We start from the raw sequence: 26,352 nt of genomic DNA, 5'->3' as shown, positions 1-26,352 counted from the left end.
GGGACTATCACAGCCACAGGAATAGAGCTATATCAGTAAGAGCAGCTCCAAATTGAAATAAAGTAAATGATGATTCTACTTCCCTTTATCTCAATTTTGAAAACCTCCAGAAGATGCATGAAGAATTTAAACACCAACTTTGAACAAACTGCTTTTACAAGTTTAAATAAAACAAGAATGAAAAAAAGACAGTGTTGGGGCCATAGTTAGCCAAGCAAGACATTTGGATGCAGCTGACAATGTCTCTTCCACTTGGTATCTAATCTCTCTCTTAGCACAGCTGTCCTTGACATTTTTTCTGTTCCTCCTTAGCTTACTTTCTGCTCATTATTTCTACCATTTCCACTGTTTTGTCTAGCTCTAGTTCCCCTTTCTGTTCCCTGATTATTTTTTCAGTGTGCCTAAATCTCCGACTTGTCTTTCTCCATAATCTCTGCCTTTTGCCATTGTAAATGCTGTGCCTTCTTATGTCTTGCACTCGTTCTATATTATCACACAATAAGATGCAGCTTTGGGGAGGAATTTTGCTGCAGTAGTAAATATAGAATAGAGTCCATAACACTGAGGATAGAGGAAATCAAACAATTAGAAAATTAAAATAATGAATATAAATAAAATATGTTATGTAAACTATAAAAAAATAAATGATGTCTCATCCATTTTCTAGCGTAGCTGTCAATTTGCTATGCAATAGTGGGTGCATATCCCAGGTACATGAAAGCTGCACACCACTAAAAGAGAAGTACAGTGATACCTTGTCTTACAAACTTAATTGGTTCCGGGATGAGGTTCTTAAGGTGAAAAGTTTGTAAGATGAAACAATGTTTCCCATAGGAATCAATGGAAAAGCGATTAATGCATGCAAGCCCAAAATTCACCCCTTTTGCCAGCCAAAGCGCCTGTTTTTGCGCTGCTGGGATTCCCCTGAGGGTCCCCTCCATGGGAAACCCCACCTCCGGACTTCCGTTGCCAGCGAAGCACCCGTTTTTGCGCTGCTGGGATTCCCCTGCAGCATCACAAAAACACGGAAGTCCAGAGGTGGGGTTTCCCATGGAGGGGAGCCTCAGGGAAATCCCAGCAGCACAAAAACGGGTGCTTCGCTGGCAACGGAAGTCCAGAGGTGGGGCATCCCAGTGGCGGCAGTGGGTTTGTAAGGTGAAAATAGTTTGTAAGAAGAGGCAAAAAAATCTTAAACCCCGGGTTTGTATCTTGAAAAGTTTGTATGACGAGGCGTTTGTAAGATGAGGTATCACTGTAATTTTTTTTTACCCATACAAAGAAATGGAAGGAACATGAATGAGAAGGATGGTGAGATTACTAATGTGAATTTATGTTTTGCTTATTAGACCCATGCATTGATTCAACCCTGGGACTACTAGTGAATTTTAGGGCTGTAGGCTAACCTAGGAAGCTTTAAAAAAACCTCCAGAAGAAGGCCAACTAATCTATCTTCATAGAATGTCAACATGTTCACTTTTAAGCAACTAAAGCTCGATTCCCAGAAGACTTTAACAAAACAACAACAAGCACTTGCAGATTCAAAAAATGTTATTAAAAAATTTCCCTTCTCTGAGAAAACAAGTCTTAACTCCAGCAAAGTATTGTTCTAATGAAAGAATAATAAACTCTACCTGATGATCGTGGCTATTGGGTATTTTCACATGGCTTTTAAGAAGTTTTGAGATTATTACCAAACTAAGATGTCGTCTTATTTGTCTAGAAGAATAAAGTTAACATAAATATGTGAGTGATTATAATTTGGTGCTTTTGGCATGAATTCTGATAAGCATACTATGAGATATTGTCTTAAAATTTTACCTTCCACGAGTTGTCCAATTAGGGATAAACTGAACAAACCACAAAAGATTATGATGGTGGTTGGATAGACAACTTATTGCCAAGGATAACTGGCACATCTTTTTAAAAGAGAAAGATAAATTTGTTAATAGAATTTGAAAGTAATTGCTAAATTCAGTATCAGTGGGTATGCAATTGTTAGACAATACATGTGATTGACAGGCATTGGCTTATTACATTAATATTTCTTAATATTTCATATTTGTTTAAAAGACAAAAGTTGACTATTAGCACCTATTATGCAAAATTATTTCCATTTAAGGCATCTAGAAGCAGTTACTGATAAATAGTTTAACTATATTTTTTTAGCTATATCAGTTCCACAAAATGTAATAGAACTCACTGATTATATTTGTACTTAACATCAACCTAGACTTTTTTAACATCACTATAGCAGATGATCAAAATAATTATAGCTTTTACAGATCATTTCTAGATTTTTTTTTCATTATTACCCAATCTGCGTAACATTTGTTAAAATTATTTTTTTACTACTAAAAATAAATTGTGGTTTCTTTTTGGCAGGTTTGCCTATTGTGGTAATACAAAGTGAGCAGGCAGTGTATACATAAACATTAGGGCATGTATTTTAAAAAAAGCCCAAGGTTAATTGATACCAAGAGTTTTTATAATGTTAAAAATGTGATCTTCTAAAAATGCATTAAATTAGCAGAAATTAAGTTACCTCATTATCCCAGTTTCTGACACTTTCAAGCAATTTTATAATAAGGCACTCCAGGTCTACTAGTGGAAATTGCTTCAGTTCTGTTTCCAAACTTAATTTAAATAGTAGTAGTAGCAATATAAATATTTCTCTGTCTGTGTAACCCTCTGGACACATATTAATACACAGGCGTAGAAACTTAAAGAAAGAAAAAGAAAGATAATAACTTCAAATATTTTTAGCAATATTAATTTTCAATTTCAAAAGCAGTAGTTGTGTCTGTACATTCTGAATGTATCCTTGATTCTACTAAACCTTTTAAATGAAGCAATACAGTAGTCCCTCGCTATATCGCGCTTCACCTACTGCGGCTTCACTTCATCGCGGGTTTTCAAGAAATATTAATGAGAAAAATCATTCACGGATCTTCGCTGGTTCGCGGGTTTCTGAGGAAGTCGATTGGCAGATTTAAACAGCCCGCGGAACTCGATAGGCAGGTTTTTAAAAAAAACAACAACACTAAAATTGTAAATACTGTATTTAAATACTGTATCTAAAATAAATACTGTGTGGGAAGGGTTTATAAACACTTAAAACAATGAAAACTTACCAAACAATTACAATATAAATACTTAAATATGTACTATCAGTCGATAAATTCCCCATCGCGGATTTCACCTATCGCGGCCGGGTCTGGAACGTAACACCAGCGATAGGTGGGGTCTTACTGTATATTATATAAAACAGTGGTTCCTAAACTCGGCCACTTTAAGACTTGTAGACTTCAACTTCTACAGTTCCTCAGCCAGCAAAACTCTGGGCATTGAAGTCCACAAGTCTTAAAGTTGCCAAAGTTGGAGACTTCTGATATAAAGGATTTTTAAAAAACTTTTCATGTTTTATTATATTAAATTTTTGTTAATTTTCTTTATCTTAGAGAAATGTTTTCCTGTGTATCTTGAACTACTTTTGCAAGGAAAATTCCAACTACTACCCTGTTTCCCCAATAGTAAGACACCCCCGATTGTAAGACGTATCGGGGGTTTCAGGGGGTCGGCTAATATAAGCCGTACCCCGAAAGTAAGACATATGTCTTACTTTCGGGGAAACACGGGGGTATTGCCGGGGGGGGAGCCCGATGACGTCGCTTCCAAGCTCCCCGCGCGCCCCTCACCTTCGCCTCGCCGCGGCGCCACCGCCCTCTTCCCCGGCTTGGCAAAGCGAAGGACGGCGCTGGTCCGAAGCGAGCTGAGCGAAGGCGGTTTGCAGTGAAGGCGCTCGTCCCAGCAACCCGAGTCCTGCCGAGGCTCGGCTGCAAGCGGCCCTCCTTCGCCCGCCTCCTTTCCGGCAGGCAGGTGGGGCTTGCCCAACTGCGCAGAGCGGCTCCTCCCCTCCAGACACACGCTTCCCCGACACGCGTCTGTGGCTCCACGCGTGCACGCCGCTTGGAGCCCTGAGGTTGAACTTGGAAAAGGGCTCACGAGGCTCCTGTCCCGCGGCTGTCCTTCTGGACTCTGGGGAGATGCCTTCGGGAACGCGACCCTTTCAATTTTTTTCCAATGTAAGACATACCCCGAAAGTAAGACGTAGTGGGGCTTTTGGGGGTAAAAAGAAAGTAAGACACTGTCTTACTTTCGGGGAAACACGGTACTAATGATTTTCAGTTGAAGAAGACATATTCTTACACTCAACAGAGAACTTTTAAAAACAAAGCACCATTCTTACCTTTGCTATATTGCAAAGATTGCTCTCTATTAGAAGAAAGAAAGCTGTTGGGTTTGTACAGACGTCTCTTTTTGATTGTTTATTCACGGTTACATGAATTTCAGACCTGGTTAAAAAAAGAGACTGGTTTCTATAGATTTTTATTACATTTTTAATTACCTATGTTAAATATGTAATATATTCCCACGTGTAATCTATAATGAAGGGATAACATAAAATAATATTCTGTATTTTAAAATTTCAAATCTAATAATTTTATTGCATAATTTGGTTGCGATGAAGATCATATTGTGACAAGTCTCAGATTCATGACAATTTGAGTTTTAGAAAAATCGCAAAAACAAAGGCTTAAGTCAGGATTGTTCAACCTTTGGTCTTACTTGAACTGCATCATCAAAAGAGGAATTTTGTGTATGTGTGCACACTTACCAGAAGTGGGATTTTTGCACTTTGACTGACAAACTGAAAACCCACTTCTAAAAGTAAGATGGGCCAGAACACAAACTAAATTTGACTTACTTCACATTTACATTTAATTTTAAAATTAATTTACTTAAATGCAATTAATAGATGTACTTCAAATTATTAGAGATTTTCCCTTTACATGAAAAATTATTAATTGGGGATAAATTTTGGGACAGGTCCTAAAGATTGCACTCTTGAGATTATAGCCTTTTGCTAAATACTTACATAATATCATTTTCAGCAAAATGAGGTTGAAAATGTTGCAAAGGAAATAATACACTGAAGGAAACACCCATGTTGATTAACACAGTTGCTATATCAAATAATGATGGAATCCATGGTTTCTGTTTGTCATTTTTATCAGAAACTGCAGAGAGAAAAAAGTGTCAATTTTCTCTTCAGACTAGAAACTGGAGTTCACTTAAGAATAACTTTTTTTTAATTCCGCAAGCGAAGCAGAATTAAAAAATAACCAAATGATATGATCACAAAATACTTTTGAAATTACAGCAGTTACGTTTCTTGAACAAAACTGCACCTTTTAAATATCCTTCCTATTGTTCTTCTGTTCTATAGAAGGGCAAATATCTATAATAGCAATAGCAGTGACCGATTAGGTCCCACAGAGTGGGCCTTCTCCGGGTCCCGTCAACTAAACAATGTCGGTTGGCGGGCCCCAGGGGAAGAGCCTTCTCTGTGGCGGCCCCGGCCCTCTGGAACCAACTCCCCCCAGAGATTAGAACTGCCCCTACTCTCCTTGCTTTTCGTAAGCTCCTTAAAACCCACCTTTGTCGTCAGGCATGGGGAAATTGAGACATCTTCCCCGGGCATATACAATTTATGCATGGTATGTTTGTATGTATGTTTGTTTAGTAAATGGGTTTTTTTAAATATTTTAAACTATAATTTAGATTTGTCATGAATTGTTTTGTTCTGTTGTGAGCCGCCCCGAGTCTGCGGAGAGGGGCGGCCATACAAATCTAAATAATAAATAAATAAATAAATTTAGGCTTATATACCGCTTCACAGTGCTTTCCCGCCAGTGATGGGCTACCAAAGTTTTTACTACCACACTGTGGGCATGGCTTATGCATTTTGTTTCAACATCTTTCAGTGCAAATTGGGTGCTCTGGGGTGGAGCTCCAATTTTTGCTACCGGAACTGCATTCCTGACCGTTCCCGTAGGAGCCCATCGCTGTTTCCAGCCCTCTCCAAAGCGGTTTACTGAGTCAACATATTGCCCCAAACAATCTGAATCCTCACTTTACTGACCTTAGAAGGATGGAAGGCGGAGTCAACCTTGAGCCGGCGAGATATAATCAATGTTATAAGGCTGAGAAAATGGATGGAAATATTGTATCTGCACAGAATACCTTTTAAATTGTATATTTTAAAGTTCCCTCCTTGAATCTGCTTTGTATCAATTAGTTACATCAACTCCAGTTTCCACGGAGATAAACTAACATACTTTTGATTAGGGGTGAAATTCAGCAGGTTTTGACAGGTTCTCAAGAACTGGTAGCGGAAATTTTGAGTAGTTTGGAGAACCGGCAAATACCACTTCTGGCTGGCCCCAGAGTGGGGCGGGAATGAAGATTTTGCAGTATCCTTCCCCTGCCACACTTACCAAGCCACACCCACAGAATCGGTAGGGAAAAATTTTGAATTTTCCCCCATCCTTTGGATTAAACAATAATACCTCGTCTTACAAACTTAATTGGTTCCAGGAGGAGGTTCGTAAGGCAGAAAGTTCGTAAGACGAAACAATGTTTCCAATAGGAAACCATATAAAATCAATTAATGCGTGCAAGCAAAAATCACAAAAACGGTGCTCCGCTGGGCGGCGCCGCCCAGCTGTCACCTTTTGAAACAGCTGGGCGCTTCTCAGCATTCTCCCAAATGCTGAACCCGGATGTTTGGCAAAAGTTCGTGTTTGGGAGGCCGCCGAGAAGCTCCGCCGCCTGGCTGTCGCCTTTTGAAACAGCTGGGGGGCTTCTCAGCGTTCTCTTGAATGCCGAACCTGAAAGTTCGGCAAACGTTTGGGTTCAGGGTTTGGGTTCAGGAGGCCGCCGAAAAGCCCCGCAGCCCGGCTGTCACCTTGCTAGAAGAGCCGCAGAGCTGTTGGCCGGTCGGGAGGCTCAAACGGAGGTGGGGAATCCCAATAGGGAATTCTATGGGCGGAGTTTTGACGTCATGGAGACATCCTTCCTGGAGTGCACGTTTCGGCCGGCCAGGAAGGATGTCTTCGTGACACCAAAGCTCCGCCCATGGAATTCCCTATTGGGATTCCCCACCTCCGTTTGAGCCTCCCGACTGGCCCACAGCTCTGCGGCTCTTCTGGCAAGGTGACAGCTGGGCGGCGGAGCTTCTTGGCGGCCTCCCGAACCCGAACGCCGAACCCAAACTTTTGCCGAACTTCCGGGTTCAGCATTCGGGAGTATGCCAAGAAGCCCCCTGGCTGTTTTAAAAGGCGACAGCCGGGCGGCGGGGCTTCTCGGCGGCCTCCCAAACGCCAAACCCGGAAGTTTGGCAAAAATTCAAGTTTGGCATTCAGGGGAACGCCGAGAAGCCCCCCGGCTGTTTTAAAAGGCAACAGCCGGGCGGCGGCGCTTCTTGGCAGTCTTATGAACCTGAACGCCGAACCCGAACTTTTGCTGAACTTCCAGGTTCGACATTCGGGCGGTGGGTTCGTAAGGCGAAAAAAGTTTGTAAGAAGAGACAAAAATTTTCCGAACCTCGAGTTCGTATCTCGAAAAGTTTTTTATGACGAGGGGTTCGTATCAGGAGGTACTACTTTATTGGTAAAGCTATAAAGCACAATCTGGAATAAGTATTCTTTAATTCACATTACATTTCTTTTTAGCTTTAATCAATTTAAATTAACAGCAGAATCTAATCAGGTTTCTTTCAAATGAATTATGCAGCAAGTAAGGGTACAAGGTCTCAAGTTTTAATTCAAATACTTACAATTTCTAATTGTTAATAGCATCAAGGTATCCAAAAGTTTTCTTGAAACTGTGCTATCTGAGTGAATTGACATCATCTGTTTGAGAAAAGGCATATTTAGCAAATTAAAAGTTTTTTTACAGATTTAGATAGAACCTAATACAACAGCTTGTAACACTGGGATTGTAACATGATGTCTTTGAGTACCATAAGAAACTGCTACAGCCTGATCCTCCTCCTGCCCCAATTCTTTGGAAGAATAGAATGGGATAGTGTTTCTCAACCAAAGTTAGCTGTGGAATTCTGGGAGTTGAAGTCCACCCATCTTCAACTTGCCAAGGTTGAGAAACACTGGAATGGGACTGTAAATTTTATCTAACATATTCCCAGCCAGCTAAGTTCTCTTTTTGCCTTTTTAGAAGTTTTTGAAAGGAAGACATTTCTATGCTTCACAGATTACTGTGTTTTTCAAATTATAAAACACACTGAACTATAAAACACACCAAGATTTTGAAGAGGTGAATAAACAAACAAACAAACAAACAAACAAACAAACAAACAAACAAACAGTTTTTGCCCTCCCCTGCCCTCTGGAGCACTCTTCAGGACTCCCAAACCCTCTGCATGCCTCACTTTTTTTGTGAAAAATGGGCCCATTTTCTGCCTCCTAACCCCTCCATGTGTCACATTTTTGCCCTCCCGAGCCCCTAGGAGCACATTGCAAGCTTCCCAAACTCTCTGCAAACCCTTTTGTGAAAATCAGCCCCAGGGTGTTTTTTTTGCAAAAATAGGATGTACAGAGCGGAGTTTTTGGAAGCCAAAAAAAGGCTGTATTCAGTGTATACGATGCACCAATATTTCCACCTCCTTTGAGGGAGGAGGAGTGAGTCTTATACTCCAAAAAGTATATTTTTTTCTTCTAAATCTGCTGTGCATATTTGAGAGGAACATTTTACTAGTGTTCTTTTGAGAGTTCAAAGTTTCTCAAAACATCACCTTTCCCCCCCCCTCTGAAATTGGTATTTTGCAATATTGTCTAGGAGCAAACTTGTTGTTTGGCATCAACCTTTACTATGTCCTTTGTGAATTCATAGGTGTATTGCAGCCATTGTGCCATTTCAAATTTTTAAAAACAAAACACCTGCTTCTTTACAACAGAATATAGTAATTTGTAAGTGATTTAGCAAATGATTTCTTAAAAGGCTATGTTAAATGCAGTACAGCTTTTTCTAAATGCATGACCTTATGGAACCCCCTTTTGATGTGGGAATAAAGATAAAATAGATTACTAAACTGACTAGTTTCTCAGAAAAAATCAGTGACCTGGGATACTTTTGGTATTCCTCCATGCAACAAGTCAAATAAACAGTACATTCTCCTAAAGATATAGAAGAGGAAACCAACAGGTAAGCACGCGGAAAATGCGAAATGCAAAATGTCGGATAAATTTTTAGCATTATTGAATGTAATCTTATAATTATTTTCTAAATGAAGTAAAATGAAATGAGAATATTCATTCTGTACACTAATGCAGTGTTTTTCAACCAGTGTGCCGTGGCACACTAGTGTGCTGCGAGACATGGTCAGGTGTGCAGCGAAGCTGAGAGAGAAAGAAAACGAGAGGGAAAGAAAGAGAGAAAGAGAGAAAGAAAGAGCAAGAGAGAGAAAGCAAGCAAGAGAGAAAGAAAACAAGAGAGAAAGAAAGCAAGAGAAAGAAAGAAAGAGAGAGAGAGAGAAAGAGAGGGAGGGAAGGTGAGAGAGAGAAAGACATAGAGGGAGGGAGGGAGAGAGAAAGAGCAAAAAAGAGGAAAGAAGGAAGAAAGAGGGATGGAGAGATAGAAAAAAAAGAGGAAGGGAAAGAGGGAGGGAGAGAGAAATAGAGCAAAAGGGAGGAAGAGAATAGGCGTTGATTGCTTACCTGAACGCCTCTTCTCGTACGGTGACTGGGTACAGCAGTCACATGGGTTGCTCCTGTCCAATCCGTTGGAACTGAGCCTAGTATTAAAAAAGACTGCTGGATCCGCCCCTTCCCCAGAATTCGCGAATCCGTAGACTAGGCTCAGTAGTGAAGCTCTTTAATGTTCAACTCTCATGTGTTATAAGAAATTAGAATAGAAGGTAAAGAAGACCACACAAGGGAGGGAAGTGACTGCTGTACCCACTCACCGTACGAGAAGAGGCGTTCAGGTAAGCAATCAACGCCTATTCTCCGTACTGAAGGAGTGGGTCCAGCAGTCACATGGGACATACCCAAGAGATAGGTCCCTAGGGTGGGAGTACATTGCTATCGTGAGAGATAACGGATTGGAGTACTCTTCTTCCGAAGGCAGCGTCTGCTGATGCGTACGAATCAATCTTGTAGTGTTTTATAAAGGAATTTGGCGAGGCCCAAGTGGCTGCTTTGCAGACTTCTTCCAACGGAGCCTGAGTCGCCCAAGCGGCAGATGTGGCAGCACTTCTGGTGGAATGCGCTGTAATATTCCTTGGAATGGAGAGGGAAGCTGTCTCGTAGGCCTTTGAGATGGCCCCTCTGATCCAACGACCTATTACTGTGGAAGACACTCTGGATCCCAAGGATCTGGGATGGTAGGCTATGAAGAGTGCTTCAGATCTCCGGATGGATCTTGTGCATTGGATATAAATCTTTAGCGCTCTAGTGAGATCTAGAGTGTGCCATCTAATCGCCAGGGGATGCTCTCGTTGGAGGCAGAAAGAAGGTAAAACGATATCCTGAGATCTGTGGAACATGGAACTGACCTTGGGTAGAAAGGTGGGGTCCAGCCGCAGAACCACCTTATCCTGGTGAAACTGACAGAGGTCCTGTCTGATAGAAAGGGCTGCCAACTCAGATATGCGTCGGGCGGAAGTAATCGCCACCAGGAATGCTACCTTGAAGGATAGGTACCTGAGGGACGCAGAGTTCAGGGGTTCGTAAGGTGCTTGAGTAAGAGAGTGGAGAACCCGTGGCAAGTCCCAGGTTGGATATCTGTGGATTTTAGAAGGCCTGAGATTGGCCACTCCTCTTAGAAATTCTTGGATTTCTGGAAGGGAGCGTAGGGGCTGCCTGCGAGGCCCCGCCAAGACGGAAGAGATAGCGGCCAGATGGCGGCGGATGGTGCTGGTAGAGAGACCTTGGTGGAAACCTTTCATAAGGAAGGCGATTATCCTGTGTATGGGAAGACACAGGGGGGATAAGCCCTCCTGCGAGCACCACTGATGAAATTTGGACCAAGTATGGTCGTAGATCCGATTGGTAGACCCCCTTCTAGATTTCAGAATGATTTCCACTGTGTCTGGGTCATACCCTCGCAGGTCTAAGTCCCTCCGGATAACAGCCAGGCGGTGAGGTGGAACCACTCTGGATCCGGATGGAAGGAGGCCCCCTGCCGCAACATATCCTCCGAAGCGGGGAGTCGCCAGGGGTCCTGGACGGACAGTTGTTGAAGGTCCGCGAACCAGGGCCTGCGAGGCCAGTGAGGGGCAATCAGGATTACACGTGCTTTCTCCAGGAGGATTTTGTTGATCACGTCTGGCAGAATTGGAATTGGAGGGAAGGCATACAGTAGGCCTGGAGGCCAAGGACTCCTGAGGGCATTGACTGCCTCCGCTCCCGGAGACGGGAACCTGGAGATGAAGCGGGGAAGCTGGGTATTGTCTCTGGTCGCGAATAGATCCAACACTGGATGGCCGAACCTGAGGCAGATTTGGTGGAACAGTGACTGATGGAGATTCCACTCGCCTGGATCTATGGTGGCTCGTGAGAGCCAGTCCGCTTGGACGTTGAGGCTCCCCGAGATGTGATCGGCTAGAAGCGATTGGAGATTTTTCTCTGCCCAAAGACCCAACTTCAGGGCCTCCCTCATGAGGGCCTTGGATCTTGTGCCTCCCTGTCTGCAAATATGGCTTTTGGTGGCTATATTGTCGGTGAGAATCAGCACATGTTGGTTGGATATGTGAGGTTGGAATTGCTTTAGAGCTAGAGACACGGCTCTTAATTCTAGCCAATTGATGGGCTTGGAAGCCTCCTCCGGTGACCATGTGCCCTGAGCTAAAAGACCTTGGGCGTGGGCTCCCCAGCCCGAGAGGCTGGCATCTGTGGTGACTACAAACTGGTCGGGACACCGGAAGGGGGATCCCTTGTCTAGGGCTGGAGAAGTCCACCACTTGAGGGATCTGCGAACCGTCGGTGGGATGGTGATGCGTCGGTTCGAGTTGCTGTGGCCTGATCTCTGAAATGGTAATAGTAGCCATTGAAGTTCCCTGGCGTGAAGGCGGGCCCAGGGAACAATACCAATACATGACACCATCTTACCCAAAAGGGAGGATAGGGTGACAATGGAGGCCGATTGCTGGGGCAGGATGCGAGCAATGAGATCCAAAATGCTGCGTTTTCTCTCATTGGAGAGAAAAACCTGGGATATTTCGGAATTAATGATAGTCCCCAGATGCAGGATGGAAGTGGATGGATCAAGATGACTCTTGTTAAGGTTTATGGAAAAACCATGGTTCTGTAGAACCGACATGGTAGAGGAGAGGTCTGCAGCTACACCAGCTCTGGAATTACCATGAATTAAAATGTCATCTAAATAACATAAAATATGAATGGGAGAGGCCCGGATATGAGCCGCCAAGGATCCCAAGAGTTTAGTGAAAACCCTGGGAGCTGAGGAGAGCCCAAAAGGCATAGCCCTATACTGAAAATGCCTGCCTTGAAAGGCAAAGCGCAGAAATCTCCTATGGACCTTGGCAATGGGGATATGGAGGTAGGCCTCAGTGAGATCTAGAGACACCATAAAGTCTCCTCGATGAAGAGCTGATAAAATGGAAGATAGGGAGTGCATTTTGAATTTTCTATATTTAATGAAGCGGTTTAATTTCTTTAGGTCCAAGATGGCTCTCCAGCCTCCAGAAGTCTTAGGGACCATGAAGAGGATGGAATAGAAGCCTAAACCTCTCTGGAGAGAGGGGACCGGTTGAATAGCTCTAATAGTCAACAAATGAGAAATAGCCTCCTCCATTCGAATACGAGATGGAGAGGAACTGGGAGAGGGACAAGAAATAAAACGGTTAGGGGGAGAAGAAATAAACTCTAACCTTAGGCCCCTTTCCACTGTGTCAATGACCCAGGGGTCCTTACAAGAGCGGTGCCAGGCGGAAGAGAACCAGGCTAGGCGACCGCCTATAGGCAGGTGAGAAAACTTACCATCTGGTTCTTTTGGAAGTTCTGGTAGTAGAGGATCCTCTCTGATAGCGGGACCCTCTGCCCCTGGTGGTTCTAGCTTGGGATCGAAAGCGAGGGGAATACTGACCTGGGCTCTTGTGAAATGCGAAGCTTTGATCCTGCTGACGCCCGGTGCGCCGAAAGGACTGCGGTTTCGGGGCCTTCTTGGTGGTAGGTCCCAAGACCTTTTTCTTGTCTGCGTTTTCCGTAAGGAGAGGGTCCAGAAGATCTCCGAAGAGGAGGTTACGTTTCAGTGGACCCATAGCTAACTGCCATTTCTGTCTTACCCCGGCCTGCCAAGGGCGGAGCCATAGAAGCCTTCTGGCCGTTGTGGAGGCTGCTACTGACCTGGCTGCAAATCTGGAAGATTGGAGAGTAGCATCTGCTATATATTGGGCAGCTGCGAAGATTTTGTTGAAATCCTGTTGGCCCCGTAAGTCATCTGGAGGCAGGTGTAGTTGGAGCTGACGAAGCCATAAGAGCATAGCTCTGGAAAAGAAGGATGCCGCTGCAGCACTCTTAATGGCCCATGAGTCTGCAAGGAGACTTCTTTTGAGCATTTGTTCAAGTCGTTTGTCCTCTGGCCGGAGGACCTCCTCTGCCTCGCCAGGCATGGCAGCCGTTGAGTGGAGCGTCTTCACTGGTTCATCTGGCCTGGGACATGTTAGGAGTTCCTCATAGGAGGGGGAGAGCTTGTAGAGCTTCTTGTCCTTGGGAGTGGGAGTGAAACCTATGGTTGGGTGGTCCCACTGTTTAAGCAAGGCATCCTTAAACAACTTGGGCATAGGAATTACCTCATTGTCTTCCTGTTCCTCCATGAAGTAAGGAAGATTTTCCTCTGGGGGGTCTGTGGAAGGAGTAGCTTGCTTCTCTTGCCCGGCTAGCCCCGTAGATACTCTAGCTTTTAGCAGGAGAGATTTGAAAAGCTGCGAAGGGAAAATAGCAGCTGGGGCTGGAATCTTAATCTGAGATTCCTCATCCTCCGACAGACGCTGAAAGGGGTCATCATCCTCTTCTGCATCCACGTCCTCATCCTCTTCCTGAGAGGAGTCAGAGACCTCCATGACTGGGGCTCTGTAGGAAGGAGAAGAACTCACGGGACGGGAGGAGCGAGGGGGAGGATGAGACAGAGGAGGTACATTTAAAGATGAGAGTCTAGCATCAATAGTGTTAGTCAGAATAGTCAAGATAGACTGAAACTCCGGTGGCAAGGAAGAAATATCAGCCGGAAAAGCCTGAGGATCCCTGAGGCCCTGAACAGGTTCTGGCTGGGGGAAATCCTCGGTAATATCTGGCTCCTCTGGACCTAAACCCCATAGGTTAGGTTGGGGTGGATTTAGGTTTGGCTCATCCAGGGATAGCACAGGTACCCCAGAGGGAGGCAGGTTAGAGGCCTCCGGGGGGGTAGGGTTGATATGCACTTGGGCCTGCACCTTAAAACGTTTGGCTGATTTATCATGTATTTTTTGTAGGGCTAGGTCCCTTCTCTTCTCAGCCCTAGTGGGCTTGGCTAAAGACTGAGAGCCTGAGGAAGAGGAGGAAGAGGCCTGGGGAAGCTCAGAAGGATTACCAGTAGGCCTAACCTCTTTGGAACCTTTGGTAGTGCCTCTCTTGGGAAGGGAAGCCATAGTCTGAGCAATTACAGAAGACAAGGCTTGAGCCAAAAAATAGGGGAGAGAAGAATTATTTTGTGGAATTCCCAAGAGGATAGGTGACCCTGCTCCTAGGCCCAGGAGCAGCTGCGCCTTAAGAGGCAATCCTGGGCGATACCAAGAGTTCTTGTCCTTAAGTGCAGCGTGGCAGGCCTCACTAACTTAACTTTAAGAAAAACCAAGGCACACTGGTTGGAGGCCACTTCCGTGGAGAATAGGCCCGAGGGAACTCAAAGCGACGACTCCAGGGTCAGGCGGCGGGCTGTAGGCACTAATGGCCGACCCCTTAGGGCAGAACCGAAAGTGCAACTTACTGGGCGTCAGAGCCTTGGCGCCAAAATAACTGCTCCGTTATTTGCAATAGGAGCGACTAAGCCCGGGAGACAAAACAAGTCCCACACCGCGGGAGGTAAATAGCCCTTAATTAGTTGAAAAAAATAAAGCTTGCTCACTGCAGGACCTCCAAGGCCGGAATTAACAAACCGGCCGCGGCTACAGCACGAAGGGAAAAACCACGAATGGCTGAGCCGCTAACTTCTCCCCCAACTCAAAGCCCTGTAGGGCTGAGAAAAAAACTGCCGGCAAGCTGAGTAATGGAAAAATCTTACTTGCTATTGAAGAGAGATCGAAGGGAAGGTGTTTTATCGAGAGGAACGAGCATTCACACACATCCGAGGATGCGAACTGAGCGAATTCTGGGGAAGGGGCGGATCCAGCAGTCTTTTTTAATACTAGGCTCAGTTCCAACGGATTGGACAGGAGCAACCCATGTGACTGCTGGACCCACTCCTTCAGTACGGAGAATTTTTTTGTCCAAACTTTTTTTAGCCGCCCCCCCCCTCAATGTGCCCCATGGTTTTGTAAATGTAAAAAATGTGCCGCGGCTCAAAAAAGGTTGAAAATCACTGCACTAATGCTATTCTTATTGACACTGCAACATGGCAGAAATACTGGCTAAAAATGTTTTTTTTAAAAAAAAAAAACCCTCAATTTTTTTGTATTTGTTATCAACTTCCAGCAATTAAAAATCAAGAATGGGAAAGTGGAAACAGGTAATGCAGAAAGTTGTGAACTAATTATAGTTTATACTCATTATGTATTTAATTATATTCATCCAAGGCAAAATAAATAAAACTTACCTGAAACATCCATTTTAAAATTGGTACGGGACAAGGAGAATTATGGTAAGTAGATGCAAGTAAGCCTTCAATAGTTACAAAAAGTTGCTGTGTTATTCCAGATCTGCAGAAACAACCGCAAATTAAGGTTGGATCTGATATTTTCAAAGTTAGCCTATACACTCAAATGTTAAAGAATCCATTCTTACGTAAGAAGATATTGTTCAATCAAATTCCGAGGATGAAAAATCAAGTTTCTCAAATCGAGATTATTCTGGTTGAAGATTTTCCCAGCATTCACTATTTGAAATATGTTTTCTCCAGGATGCTGATCAGGAATAGCATTCTGGCTGAATGAGTATTTTTCTATAAAATCTCTGAAAGACAAAATTATATCTGGAAATATACTAAAAAGAATTTAAAGCACAATCATTTGGATGTTAATTCACTAGATTTATTGAGATTTTTACTTAAACAGCACATGTGCAACTCACTTTCAATATAATCTCTTTATACCTCCTATCTAGCTAATTTTAGGATATCCTATAAAACATCTGCTATGAAAAGAGAACTTCTTTTTTTATATAATTTTTTTTATTAAATTTTATTATAACAACAAAAAAATACTTAAAAGAAAACGTGCCCAGCACCAATAAAACCCCACCACCATTTAGGGGGTGAAATTATTTGCAATAAGTTTCAATTTCTTCCTTAGCTCCAGTTTACATTTCTTTACATACAAAAAGTGATTGGAATTTATTTTTCACATTGTCGTCATAAATTCTACTTAAGATATAATTTTTCACCTTATTCCATCGTGCCATCAGCTTCTCCAATTTATTTTCATCAAAGTTATTTAATCTTATTTCCATAATTTCGAAGTGGATGTGGTCCACCATGTACCAGTACCAATTCTGGATTGTCCATTTATTGCTATCCTTCCACCCTAATAACACTACTGCTTGAGCGCTTTCCAAAGCTGCTGTTTTGATTTCTTTAAATTTTCGTAATTCCCCATATTTAACTAATATTGCTAATTCTTTCGTAATTATCCAATTAATGTTTAGAATATTATTTATTTCATTCTGTACTTCTTTCCAAACTTTTTGAACTTCAACACATTCCCAGAGCATATGCATAAAACTCCTTTTATTTGGCAACTATGCCAGCAATTTCCTCTGGAAGTGTGCTAGTTTTATTGGCGTGAAATACCATTTACCGTATATACTCGAGTATAAGCCGACCCGAGTATAAGCCGAGGCACCAAATTTTGCCACAAAAACTGGGAAAACGTATTGACCCGAGTATAAGCCGAGGTTAGAAAATGCAGTGGCTACTGGTAACTTATAAAAATGGAAAACAATAAAATTACATTAATTGAGACATGTTTTAGAATATTTATTTTAAAGAAAACCAGTAAACTAGCTCTGTAAATTTAAAAGAGGGTAAACAAATTAACAATATTAACAATAAATTAAAAAGTAAAAAAAGTAGCTCGATCAGGAAGCTAAAACCTAAGAGTTAAAATCCTTCAAAACTGGATTCCTTCTCATCATTAATTGGATTTACATTATTGTTCTGTTTTTATATATGCTGTGAGCCACCCTGAGTCCTTGGAGAGGGATTGCATACAAATCCAATTAAATAAATAAATAAACAAACAAACAAACAAATAAGTGTATCCAAAGAAGAGCTTCAGCATTAGCTGCTGTGAGGTTATCAGCATAGAAAACCAGATAGATAGATAGATAGATAGATAGATAGATAGATAGATAGATAGATAGATAGATAGATAGATAGATAGATTGATAGATAGAAATAGATAGATAGATAGATATAGATAGAAAGATAGATAGACAGACAGACAGATAGAAAAATAGATAGATAGAAATAGATACAGATAGATGATAGATAGATAGATATAGATAGATAGAAAGATAGACAGACAGACAGACAGACAGATAGAAAAATAAATAGATAGATAGATAGATAGATAGATAGATAGAAAGAAATAGATACAGATAGATAGATAGATAGATAGAAAAATAGATAGATAGAAAAATAGATAGATAGAAAGATAGACAGATAGAAAAAGAATTCCTGTCTAGCTCTGCCTCATAACACATTATTAGATCCTATCCAAGCAAGGACAGCAACTACCAGAAAATACCATTTTTTAAACAGTTTAAATCCTTTCAAAGGAGGGGGAGGAGAATCTGACAGCAGGGGGCCTTTTTAATCCGACTCACCATTGCAAATGGCTGCCTTCTTTGCTTGAGGCAGGGAGAGGAACTACGGCGTGCAAGAGGAGACAAAAGCTGGTGCCTCCTCGCTCTGGCTCAAGCAATGGCGCCCTCGTGTGGTGACTTTGTCAATGACCCGAGTATAAGCCGAGGCTGTGTTTTTCAGCCCATTTTTGGGGCTAAAAAACTCGGCTTATACTCGAGTATATACGGTATGTATTAAGGAGAACTTTAGGAATCGGCGAAACTCAAGATTTATGCTATCTTCATCTACTGTATTAAAACATAGTTAAGTACGTATATATGAATCTGGTTAGGATGTTGATAAATTCAGCATATTACATCAAACCTATACATAAATAGATACTAAATGATCCAAACAAGTATAATGTTAAAATAACTAGAAAGCTATAAAAGGGAGTAGATTACAGATGTCAATAAGACAAACAGTATACAGTGATTCCCCCGAGTTTCGCGATCTCGATCTTTGCGAAACGCTATATTGCGATTTTTCCACCCGATGACGTCACTCCCTTCCTTTCTCATCTTTCTTTCTCTCTCTCTTTCTCTATCTTGCTTCTTCCTCTCTCACACTCTCTTCCTCCCTCTCTCATCTCTTTCTTTCCTTCTCTCTCTTTCTCTATCTCTCCCCCTCTTGCTCTCGAGCGGCAAGCGAGCAGCCGGGCGGGTGGGTGAATGGGCAAACGAGCAGCCGGGCGGGTGGGTGAACGGGCAAGCGGCAAGCGATCTTGGGGTTTCCCCTTTGCCTGGGCGGCAGGAAGACCCAGGGAAGGTTCCTTCGGCCGGCCAACAGCTGATCTGCTCCGCAGCGCGGCAGCAGCGAGGAGCCGAAGATGGGGTTTCCCCGTTGCCTAGGCAACGGGGAAACCCCATCTTCGGCTCCTCGCTGCTGCCGCGCTGCGGAGCAGATCAGCTGTTGGCCGGCCGAAGGAACCTTCCCTGGGTCTTCCCCGCCGCCCACACGCAAACTCCACCATCTGCGCATGTGCGGCCATGGAAAAAGGGGCGCGCATGCGCAGATGGTGTTTTTACTTCCGCACCACTACATCCCGAAAAACCGATTATCGCGAGGGGTCTTGGAACGGAACCCTCGCGATAATCGGGGGATCACTGTAATGATTAATGTGACAAAGAGTATGAATATAACTAACTGTGGCAACATGAGAAAGCAATTAGCAATTGAAATCAGAGGACCAACCTATGTTCAGCAGATAATTCACCATCAGTAGATTCATCTTCATGTTCAGAGTTTATTCCAACTATCTCTGTAACGTGCTGCAACTGGTTGTCTAATTCCTCTACCCTAAAAAGAGAGATAAACCTTCTTTCAAAAGAATCTTGATTCCTGGTTATAAAAACAAACTTTCCAGCAACTTTATATGGCAAGATATATGCTTCTCCTGATCTTTTAAAATAAAATCTAAATTATAAGCATGTACTGTAACATGATGTAAGCGCATTTCTGGTAATAAAATAAAATTGCTGGAAGACTCGTTTCAACATCAGTTCTTTTCCACTGAAAACAGTAAAACAGGCTTAGTGGTAGGACAAACAATCTGAAATACTTTCAGTACAGAAAGATGAGAGAACAGGCTACACAAGGAAGCTGGGAAATTGTTCTTAAGGGAAAATTACTGCATTAACCAGCTTCTAGAACAAATTGTTACCTGATTTTATTGACACATCATTTCTGCATCTATTACATCATCTTTCCTTATGGACGGGCTATGGATAATCTAAAGGCCTAAAGGCATAGCTGTTCCAACTTTGTCCTCCTCATGTGCTCTTATATTTTAACGTTTAATTTCAATTTGTTTTAATGTATATATATTGTATATTTATATCTTATGTATAGACATATTTTTATGATTGTAAGCCACCGACAGTTACCCTATGATAAAATAGGCAGCCATTACATTCTATAACTAAATAATTAAACAATAAATAGAGGATAATGTTCTGCCGGTGTGTCTCAACTGCCCGTAATTACAGGGTAATTAGTCCAGGAAGACACACATCACACCATAAAAGGAAAACCCAAAAGTTTTTATAAACAGAAAAAACAGAAACAGCTCCCTTTTTAAATGTCAAAGGGATTTTTTGGTACACACAAGGCAAAGGTTAAATGCAGTCCAATAACTAGGAAATTGAGTCCAATTCTAAAGTCCAGAGAGTCCACACACACAATCCTGAAGAGTAAAAACCACGATCTTGACGAAACAATCAGATAAACTGCCATGAGGCTAAAACACCAGGCTGCACTCTTATCTGTAGCACTAATTACAGCAGTCCCACCCAACCACAGGTGACCTCATTTTCTCTTGTAATAATCCTTCAGTTGTTGTCTCCTATGCATCACTCTATGTACGCATGCATGGATCTGTCATTAATTCTTGTTCAGCATCCAGGGATGATACAGATGACTGATCTCCTCCTGGGCTGTCTGCCAAACTCCCCTCTTCCCTGTCACTCACGCTTCCTTGGTCAGAGGAGACTTCATTGGCAGATTCTACTGGGAGCAAAACAGGCCTGCGGCATGTGGATGTCTCCCCCACATCCACCTCTACATTGCTTGGGGCAGGAGCTGGGCCAGAGCTAACCACAACAGATAATATATGCAACTCAAGGCTGAACTGTGGAGTCCTTGGTGCTCTCTGAACTTGGTTGTTTGCATGCAGATGTTTCATTACTAAGTAGGTAACATCAGCAGCGCAAATGAGAGGGATTTAGCAGGGAAGTGGCATTCGTAGCATTTACCAGACAAACAAGCAAGCAGTAAACAATATCCCAGTCAAGGAATAACAAGGAGAAAAACCATATCATCACTAACACTGGCAGGGCATGCTACTGTATATAAAGAGGGAGCGGTGTATAAACACGAGAGTATGGGGTACAACCCCAGCCTCACTAGCACTGATGATGTTACCAAGTTGTGTAAAGAAACATCTGCAAACAACCAAGCTCAGAAAGTGCCCAGGACCCCACGAACTTAATTTATCACTACTACAAAGATTCTGGAAACCTTTGCTTTAATTTACTAATTTCACTGCCCTCCACTCCCAAGTGATAAATCTTTATTACTGTCCTTTTATTTTTCTAAAGTCATTAATTAGCTGTCCCAAGAAATAATTTCAACACATTTGTTAACTGCCTTTTTGTGATAAGGGAAACTGACATACCTCTAGCTGTTCCATTTCATGTATGGTTTGTCTGAACTGCATGATTTTTTAAAATAAGGGTTTTAAAATTGTTTTTAATATTGGATTTGTATCTCATGTATTATTTGTTGTGAGTTGCTCCGAGTCGGGCGGCATACAAATCTAATAAATTATTATTATTATTATTATTATTATTATTATTATTATTATTATTATTATTATGTCCCAAGGCCATAAACAGGAAGGTTATCTCTTGTTCTATTTGCTTGAAAATAACCATCAACACTTATCTCTTTCTAGGCTCTCCCATACTTACCTGAAGGCAAGTCACTTCATCTAAAAAAAACCGTTTTAAATCTAACAATGAAGTAATTTTTCATTATTCAGTGGTACCTCTACTTAAGAACGCCTCTACTTAAGAACTTTTCTAGATAAGAACCGGGTGTTCAAGATTTCTTGGCCTCTACTTAAGAACCATTTTCTACTTAAAAACCTGAGCCCAGAAAAATTTCCCAGGAAATTTGAGAGCGGCATGAAGGCCTGGCCAGTTTCCTGCCATTCCCCCTTTAATCCTGGCCATCTCGGGCTTTTCTGGGCTGCCAGAGGAGCCTTTCGGTGGCACTTAAGGAGGCTTTGGTAGCCCAGAGTGAACAGTGCGTTTTCCTTTCTCTGGGCGCTTGGAGAGGGAATAAACAACTTCACTGTGTGCTGCCTCCTACACACCCGGTGCGAGGTTGCTCCCAGAGCGTCTGGGCACGGAAAGGCAAAAGGGGGCGCTTCGTCCCAGCCAGATCAACTCAGTTTCCGCCAAACCAAGGAGTCACCAAAGTGAAGGAAAGGTGCCAACTACAAAGCGAACGAGTGAGAGGAGAGGGGAGCCCTTCAGCATGGGAAGGAAGAGGCAGCAGGTAGGGGTAGGAGCAGCAGCAGCAGCAGCAGCAGCCGCCTTTCGGTCAAAGGAGCGGGAGGTTCCCCCCTCTCACCCGCCTGGGTTTCTCTCTGGCGCAGTGTATGGGAGGCAGTCTTGCACCGGGTGTATGGGAGGCACATGCTCCTTCTCGCCGCTTCAGAGTCCCCCCCCCCTCTTTTTTTTAAAGCCTTACAGTTTTGGATTTTTTTTATTTCCCTCACCTCACCTTCTTCCTTCAGCAGCAACTGTCCGAGTCCGAGCTTTTATTTCTTTCCTAATGGGTTTGCACGCATTATTTGCTTTTACATTGATTCCTATGGGAAAAAATTCTTCTACTTAAGAAGGTTTTTACTTAAGAACCTGGTTACAGACGAATTAAGTTCTTAAGTAGAGGTACCACCGTATATATCTCCGAGACTGCTTCTGCTGCACGAATCCCAGCGACCGATTAGGTCCCACAGAGTGGGCCTTCTCCGGGTCCCGTCAACTAAACAATGTCAGTTGGCGGGCCCCAGGGGAAGAGCCTTCTCTGTGGCGGCCCCGACTCTCTGGAACCAGCTCCCCCCAGAGATTAGAACTGCCCCTACCCTCCTTGCCTTTCCTAAACTCCTCAAAACCCACCTTTGTCGTCAGGCATGGGGGAATTGAGATATCTCCCCCGGGCCTATACAATTTATGTATGGTATGTTTGTATGTATGTCTGCTTAATAATGGGGTTTTTAAAATATTTTAAATTGTAAATTATTAGATTTGTTATGAACTGTTTTATTGTGTTGTAAGCCGCCCCGAGTCTACGGAGAGGGGCGGCATACAAATCTAATAAAATAAATAAATAAATAAAATAAATATGTAAAAACAAAACTTAGCTCACTTGCCAAGAGGTAGGTGAAATGCAAGCTATAGCCAAGTTATAATTATGTTATAAACAATAATGTGTAATTGTATAAATGAAGATGGACCAGAAACGCATACCTCTTTAACTCTTCCTTCTCTTTCAGGAGATGCTCCAAGTGATTCATGTATGAGGCCCCATGCTCAGTAGAAGCTTTAAAAAGCTGAAACAAAAATACATGAAAAACATAAAGTCTTCAGAGAGAGGCGGCATACATATCCAAATAATAATAATAATAATAATAATAATAATAATAATAATAATAATAATAATATATTTTCAGACCACTGATGATTATTAAGACTTAACATCTACATATCTTAGATGTTTATTCAAGAAAACACTTGAAATTTAAACATGAAAATCAATTATAGATACTTCTCGGTTTATGATAGTTGAGTCCAAAATTAGTTAAGTGACACATTTGTGATGTGAGTTTTGCCCCGTTTTATGACTTTTCTTGTCACAGTTAAGTGAATTACTGTAGTTGTTAAGTTATTGGCACAGTTAGTTATGCAAATCTGGTTCCCCACTAATTTTGCTTATCAGCTCACAAAAGGTGATCAAATAACCCTGGGACATTGCAGCTGTCCTAAATATGTGTCAGTGTCCAAATTTTGATCTTGTGACCAGGATGCTGCATATAATCATAAAGGTAAATCAAGAAAAGTACCTGTATCTCTAATATATTAAGTGGAATATCAGAGGGGGAAAACCACGGTGTCTTAAAAAAAAGTTAGTCACAAGTCCTCTAATAGACTCCAATCTATTAACTGAAAACAGTGACTGAGCTAATCACAAGGATAAGTTAAAATAGGTTTTCCCCCCCCTTATGAAATACAAATACAAAGTTTCAAGATTTTCCACCACAAGCAAGACCAATTGAGGAACAATTTTCTGGTAAATATTACTTTGTATGTCCTGATGTCTAAAACAACTCTAGTTTGAAAATATCTTCCCTTTTGCAATGGCTTCCGTATATATTTATATGTGTGTGTGTGTGTGTTTGGTTATGTGTGTGTGTGTGTAACATATTTTTGCTGATAATGAAAAGGAAGGGAGGAAAAGGAACTCTCTCTATATATATATATATACATATAGTTACATATTTTTGCTGATAATGAAAAGGAAGGGAGGAAAAGGAACTCTCTCTCTCTATATATATACATATAGTTACATATTTTTGCTGATAATGAAAAGGAAGGGAGGAAAAGGAACTCTCTCTATATATATATACATATAGTTACATATTTTTGCTGATAATGAAAAGGAAGGGAGGAAATGGAACTCTCTCTATATATATATACAGTGATCCCCCGTTTATTGCGTCCCCAACCATTGCGAACAGGGTACTTCGCTATTTTTCAACCCGGAAGTCAAAATACCATCTACGCATGCGTGCCCGTGGGCACGCATGCGTAGATGGCAACCGGGAGATCAGCTGCTGGGCGGCTTCCCTGAGTCTTCCCCCTCTTGCTGGCGTCAGCGAGGAGTTTCCCCACCGCCCACGCAAACTCCTCGCTGCCGCCCGCCCTTCGCCCGCCCACGCCGTTCATTCTCGCCGCTTTCGAGCTGAATCCGGGAGCAAATTCGCTCCTGGATTCAGCTCGAAAGCGGCGAGAATGAATGGCGTGGAAAAGGCGTTCCTTGCCGTTCGTTCTCGCCGCTTTTGAGCTGAATCCGGGAGCGAATTCGCTCCTGGATTCAGCTCGAAAGCGGCGAGAATGAACGGCGTGGAAAAGGCGTTCCTTGCCGTTCGTTCTCGCCGCTTTCGAGCTGAATCCGGGAGCGAATTCGCTCCTGGATTCAGCTCGAAAGCGGCGAGAATGAACGGCGTGGAAAAGGCGTTCCTTGCCGTTCATTCTCGCCGCTTTCGAGCTGAATCCAGGAGCGAATTCGCTCCCGGATTCAGCTCGAAATCGGCGAGAATGAACGGCGTGGAAAAGGCGTTCCTTGCCGTTCGTTCTCGCCGCTTTCGAGCTGAATCCGGGAGCGAATTCGCTCCCGGATTCAGCTCGAAAGCGGCGAGAGCCAGCGCCCCCCGGACCCCCAACCCGGGTTTGGGGGGCTGCTAGGAAGCCCTCCATGCCGGCGGCAAACAGCCGCGCCGCCCCCAATCTTCGGCTCCTCGCTAGCGCTGTGGGAATAAAAACACAATCTGCACATGCGCAGAAGGTGTTTTTACTTCCGCATCGCTACTTCGCGAAAACCCGCTCGTTGCGGGGGCTCCTGGAACGGAACCCTCGCAACGAGCGGGGGATCACTGTAGTTACATATTTTTGCTGATAAGTGAAAAGGAAGCGAGCCTAGTATAGATCTATTTCGGCATTACAGTGATCCCCCGCTCGTTGCGAGGGTTCCGTTCCAGGAGCCCCCGCAACGAGCGGGTTTTCGCGAAGTAGCGATGCGGAAGTAAAAACACCGTCTGCGCATGTGCAGACGGTGTTTTTACTCCCACAGCGCTAGCGAGGAGCCGAAGATCGGGGGCGGGGCGGCTGTTTGCCGCCGGCATGGAGGGCTTCCTAGCAGCCCCCCAAACCCGGGTTGGGGGTCCGGGGGCGCTGGCTCTCGGCGCTTTTGAGCTGAATCCGGAAGCGAATTCGCTTCCGGATTCAGCTCAAAACCGCCGATAGCAAGCGGCAAGGAACGGCTTGTCTCGGCGCTTTCGAGCTGTCAGCTCGAAAGCGCCGAGAGAAGCCGTTCCTTGCCGCTTGCTATCGGCGGTTTTGAGCTGAATCCGGAAGCGAATTCGCTTCCGGATTCAGCTCAAAACCGGCGATACCAAGCGGCAAGGAACGGCTTCTCTCGGCGCTTTCGAGCTGACAGCTCGAAAGCGCCGAGACAAGCCGTTCCTTGCCGCTTGCTATCGGCGGTTTTGAGCTGAATCCGGAAGCGAATTCGCTTCCGGATTCAGCTCAAAACCGGCGATACCAAGCGGCAAGGAACGGCTTCTCTCGGCGCTTTCGAGCTGACAGCTCGAAAGCGCCGAGACAAGCCGTTCCTTGCCGCTTGCTATCGGCGGTTTTGAGCTGAATCCGGAAGCGAATTCGCTTCCGGATTCAGCTCAAAACCGGCGATACCAAGCGGCAAGGAACGGCTTCTCTCGGCGCTTTCGAGCTGACAGCTCGAAAGCGCCGAGACAAGCCGTTCCTTGCCGCTTGCTATCGGCGGTTTTGAGCTGAGTCCGGAAGCGAATTCGCTCCCGGACTCAGCTCAAAAGCGGCGAGAATGAACGGCGTGGGCGGGCGAAGGGCGGGCGGCAGCGAGGAGTTTGCGTGGGCGGTGGGGAAACTCCTCGCTGACGCCAGCAAGAGGGGGAAGACCCAGGGAAGCCGCTGCCATCTACGCATGCGTGCCCGGCACGCATGCGTAGATGGTATTTTTGACTTCCGGGTTGAAAAATAGCGAAGTACCCTGTTCGCAATGGTTGGGGACGCAATAAACGGGGGATCACTGTATTTTTTATTTTTATTTATTTTA

The 26,352-nt window shown here is 43.5% G+C and overlaps 1 protein-coding gene across 2 annotated transcripts in view; it reads right to left on the bottom strand.

Annotated features, from left to right (window-relative positions):
• Positions 1-26,352, bottom strand: part of SLF2 (SMC5-SMC6 complex localization factor 2) — a 62,264-nt gene that overhangs the window by 9,001 nt on the left and 26,911 nt on the right. For both annotated transcript variants that reach the window (XM_070752845.1, XM_070752843.1), the window contains 10 exons: positions 22,953-23,035; positions 19,111-19,215; positions 15,858-16,025; positions 15,670-15,772; positions 7,679-7,754; positions 4,937-5,078; positions 4,247-4,352; positions 2,543-2,719; positions 1,819-1,916; positions 1,632-1,716 (listed from right to left, as the gene is read on the bottom strand). In XM_070752845.1, coding sequence (XP_070608946.1) covers positions 1,632-1,716; positions 1,819-1,916; positions 2,543-2,719; positions 4,247-4,352; positions 4,937-5,078; positions 7,679-7,754; positions 15,670-15,772; positions 15,858-16,025; positions 19,111-19,215; positions 22,953-23,035 — 1,143 coding nt within the window. The remainder of the gene's footprint in view (positions 1-1,631; positions 1,717-1,818; positions 1,917-2,542; positions 2,720-4,246; positions 4,353-4,936; positions 5,079-7,678; positions 7,755-15,669; positions 15,773-15,857; positions 16,026-19,110; positions 19,216-22,952; positions 23,036-26,352) is intronic.

The sequence above is a fragment of the Erythrolamprus reginae genome, chromosome 5 (assembly GCF_031021105.1).
Source record: "Erythrolamprus reginae isolate rEryReg1 chromosome 5, rEryReg1.hap1, whole genome shotgun sequence".
In the NCBI taxonomy this organism is placed as follows: domain Eukaryota; kingdom Metazoa; phylum Chordata; class Lepidosauria; order Squamata; family Dipsadidae; genus Erythrolamprus; species Erythrolamprus reginae.
Note: the sequence above shows the minus strand (reverse complement) of the source record. Positions and strands in the feature narration are given on the sequence as shown.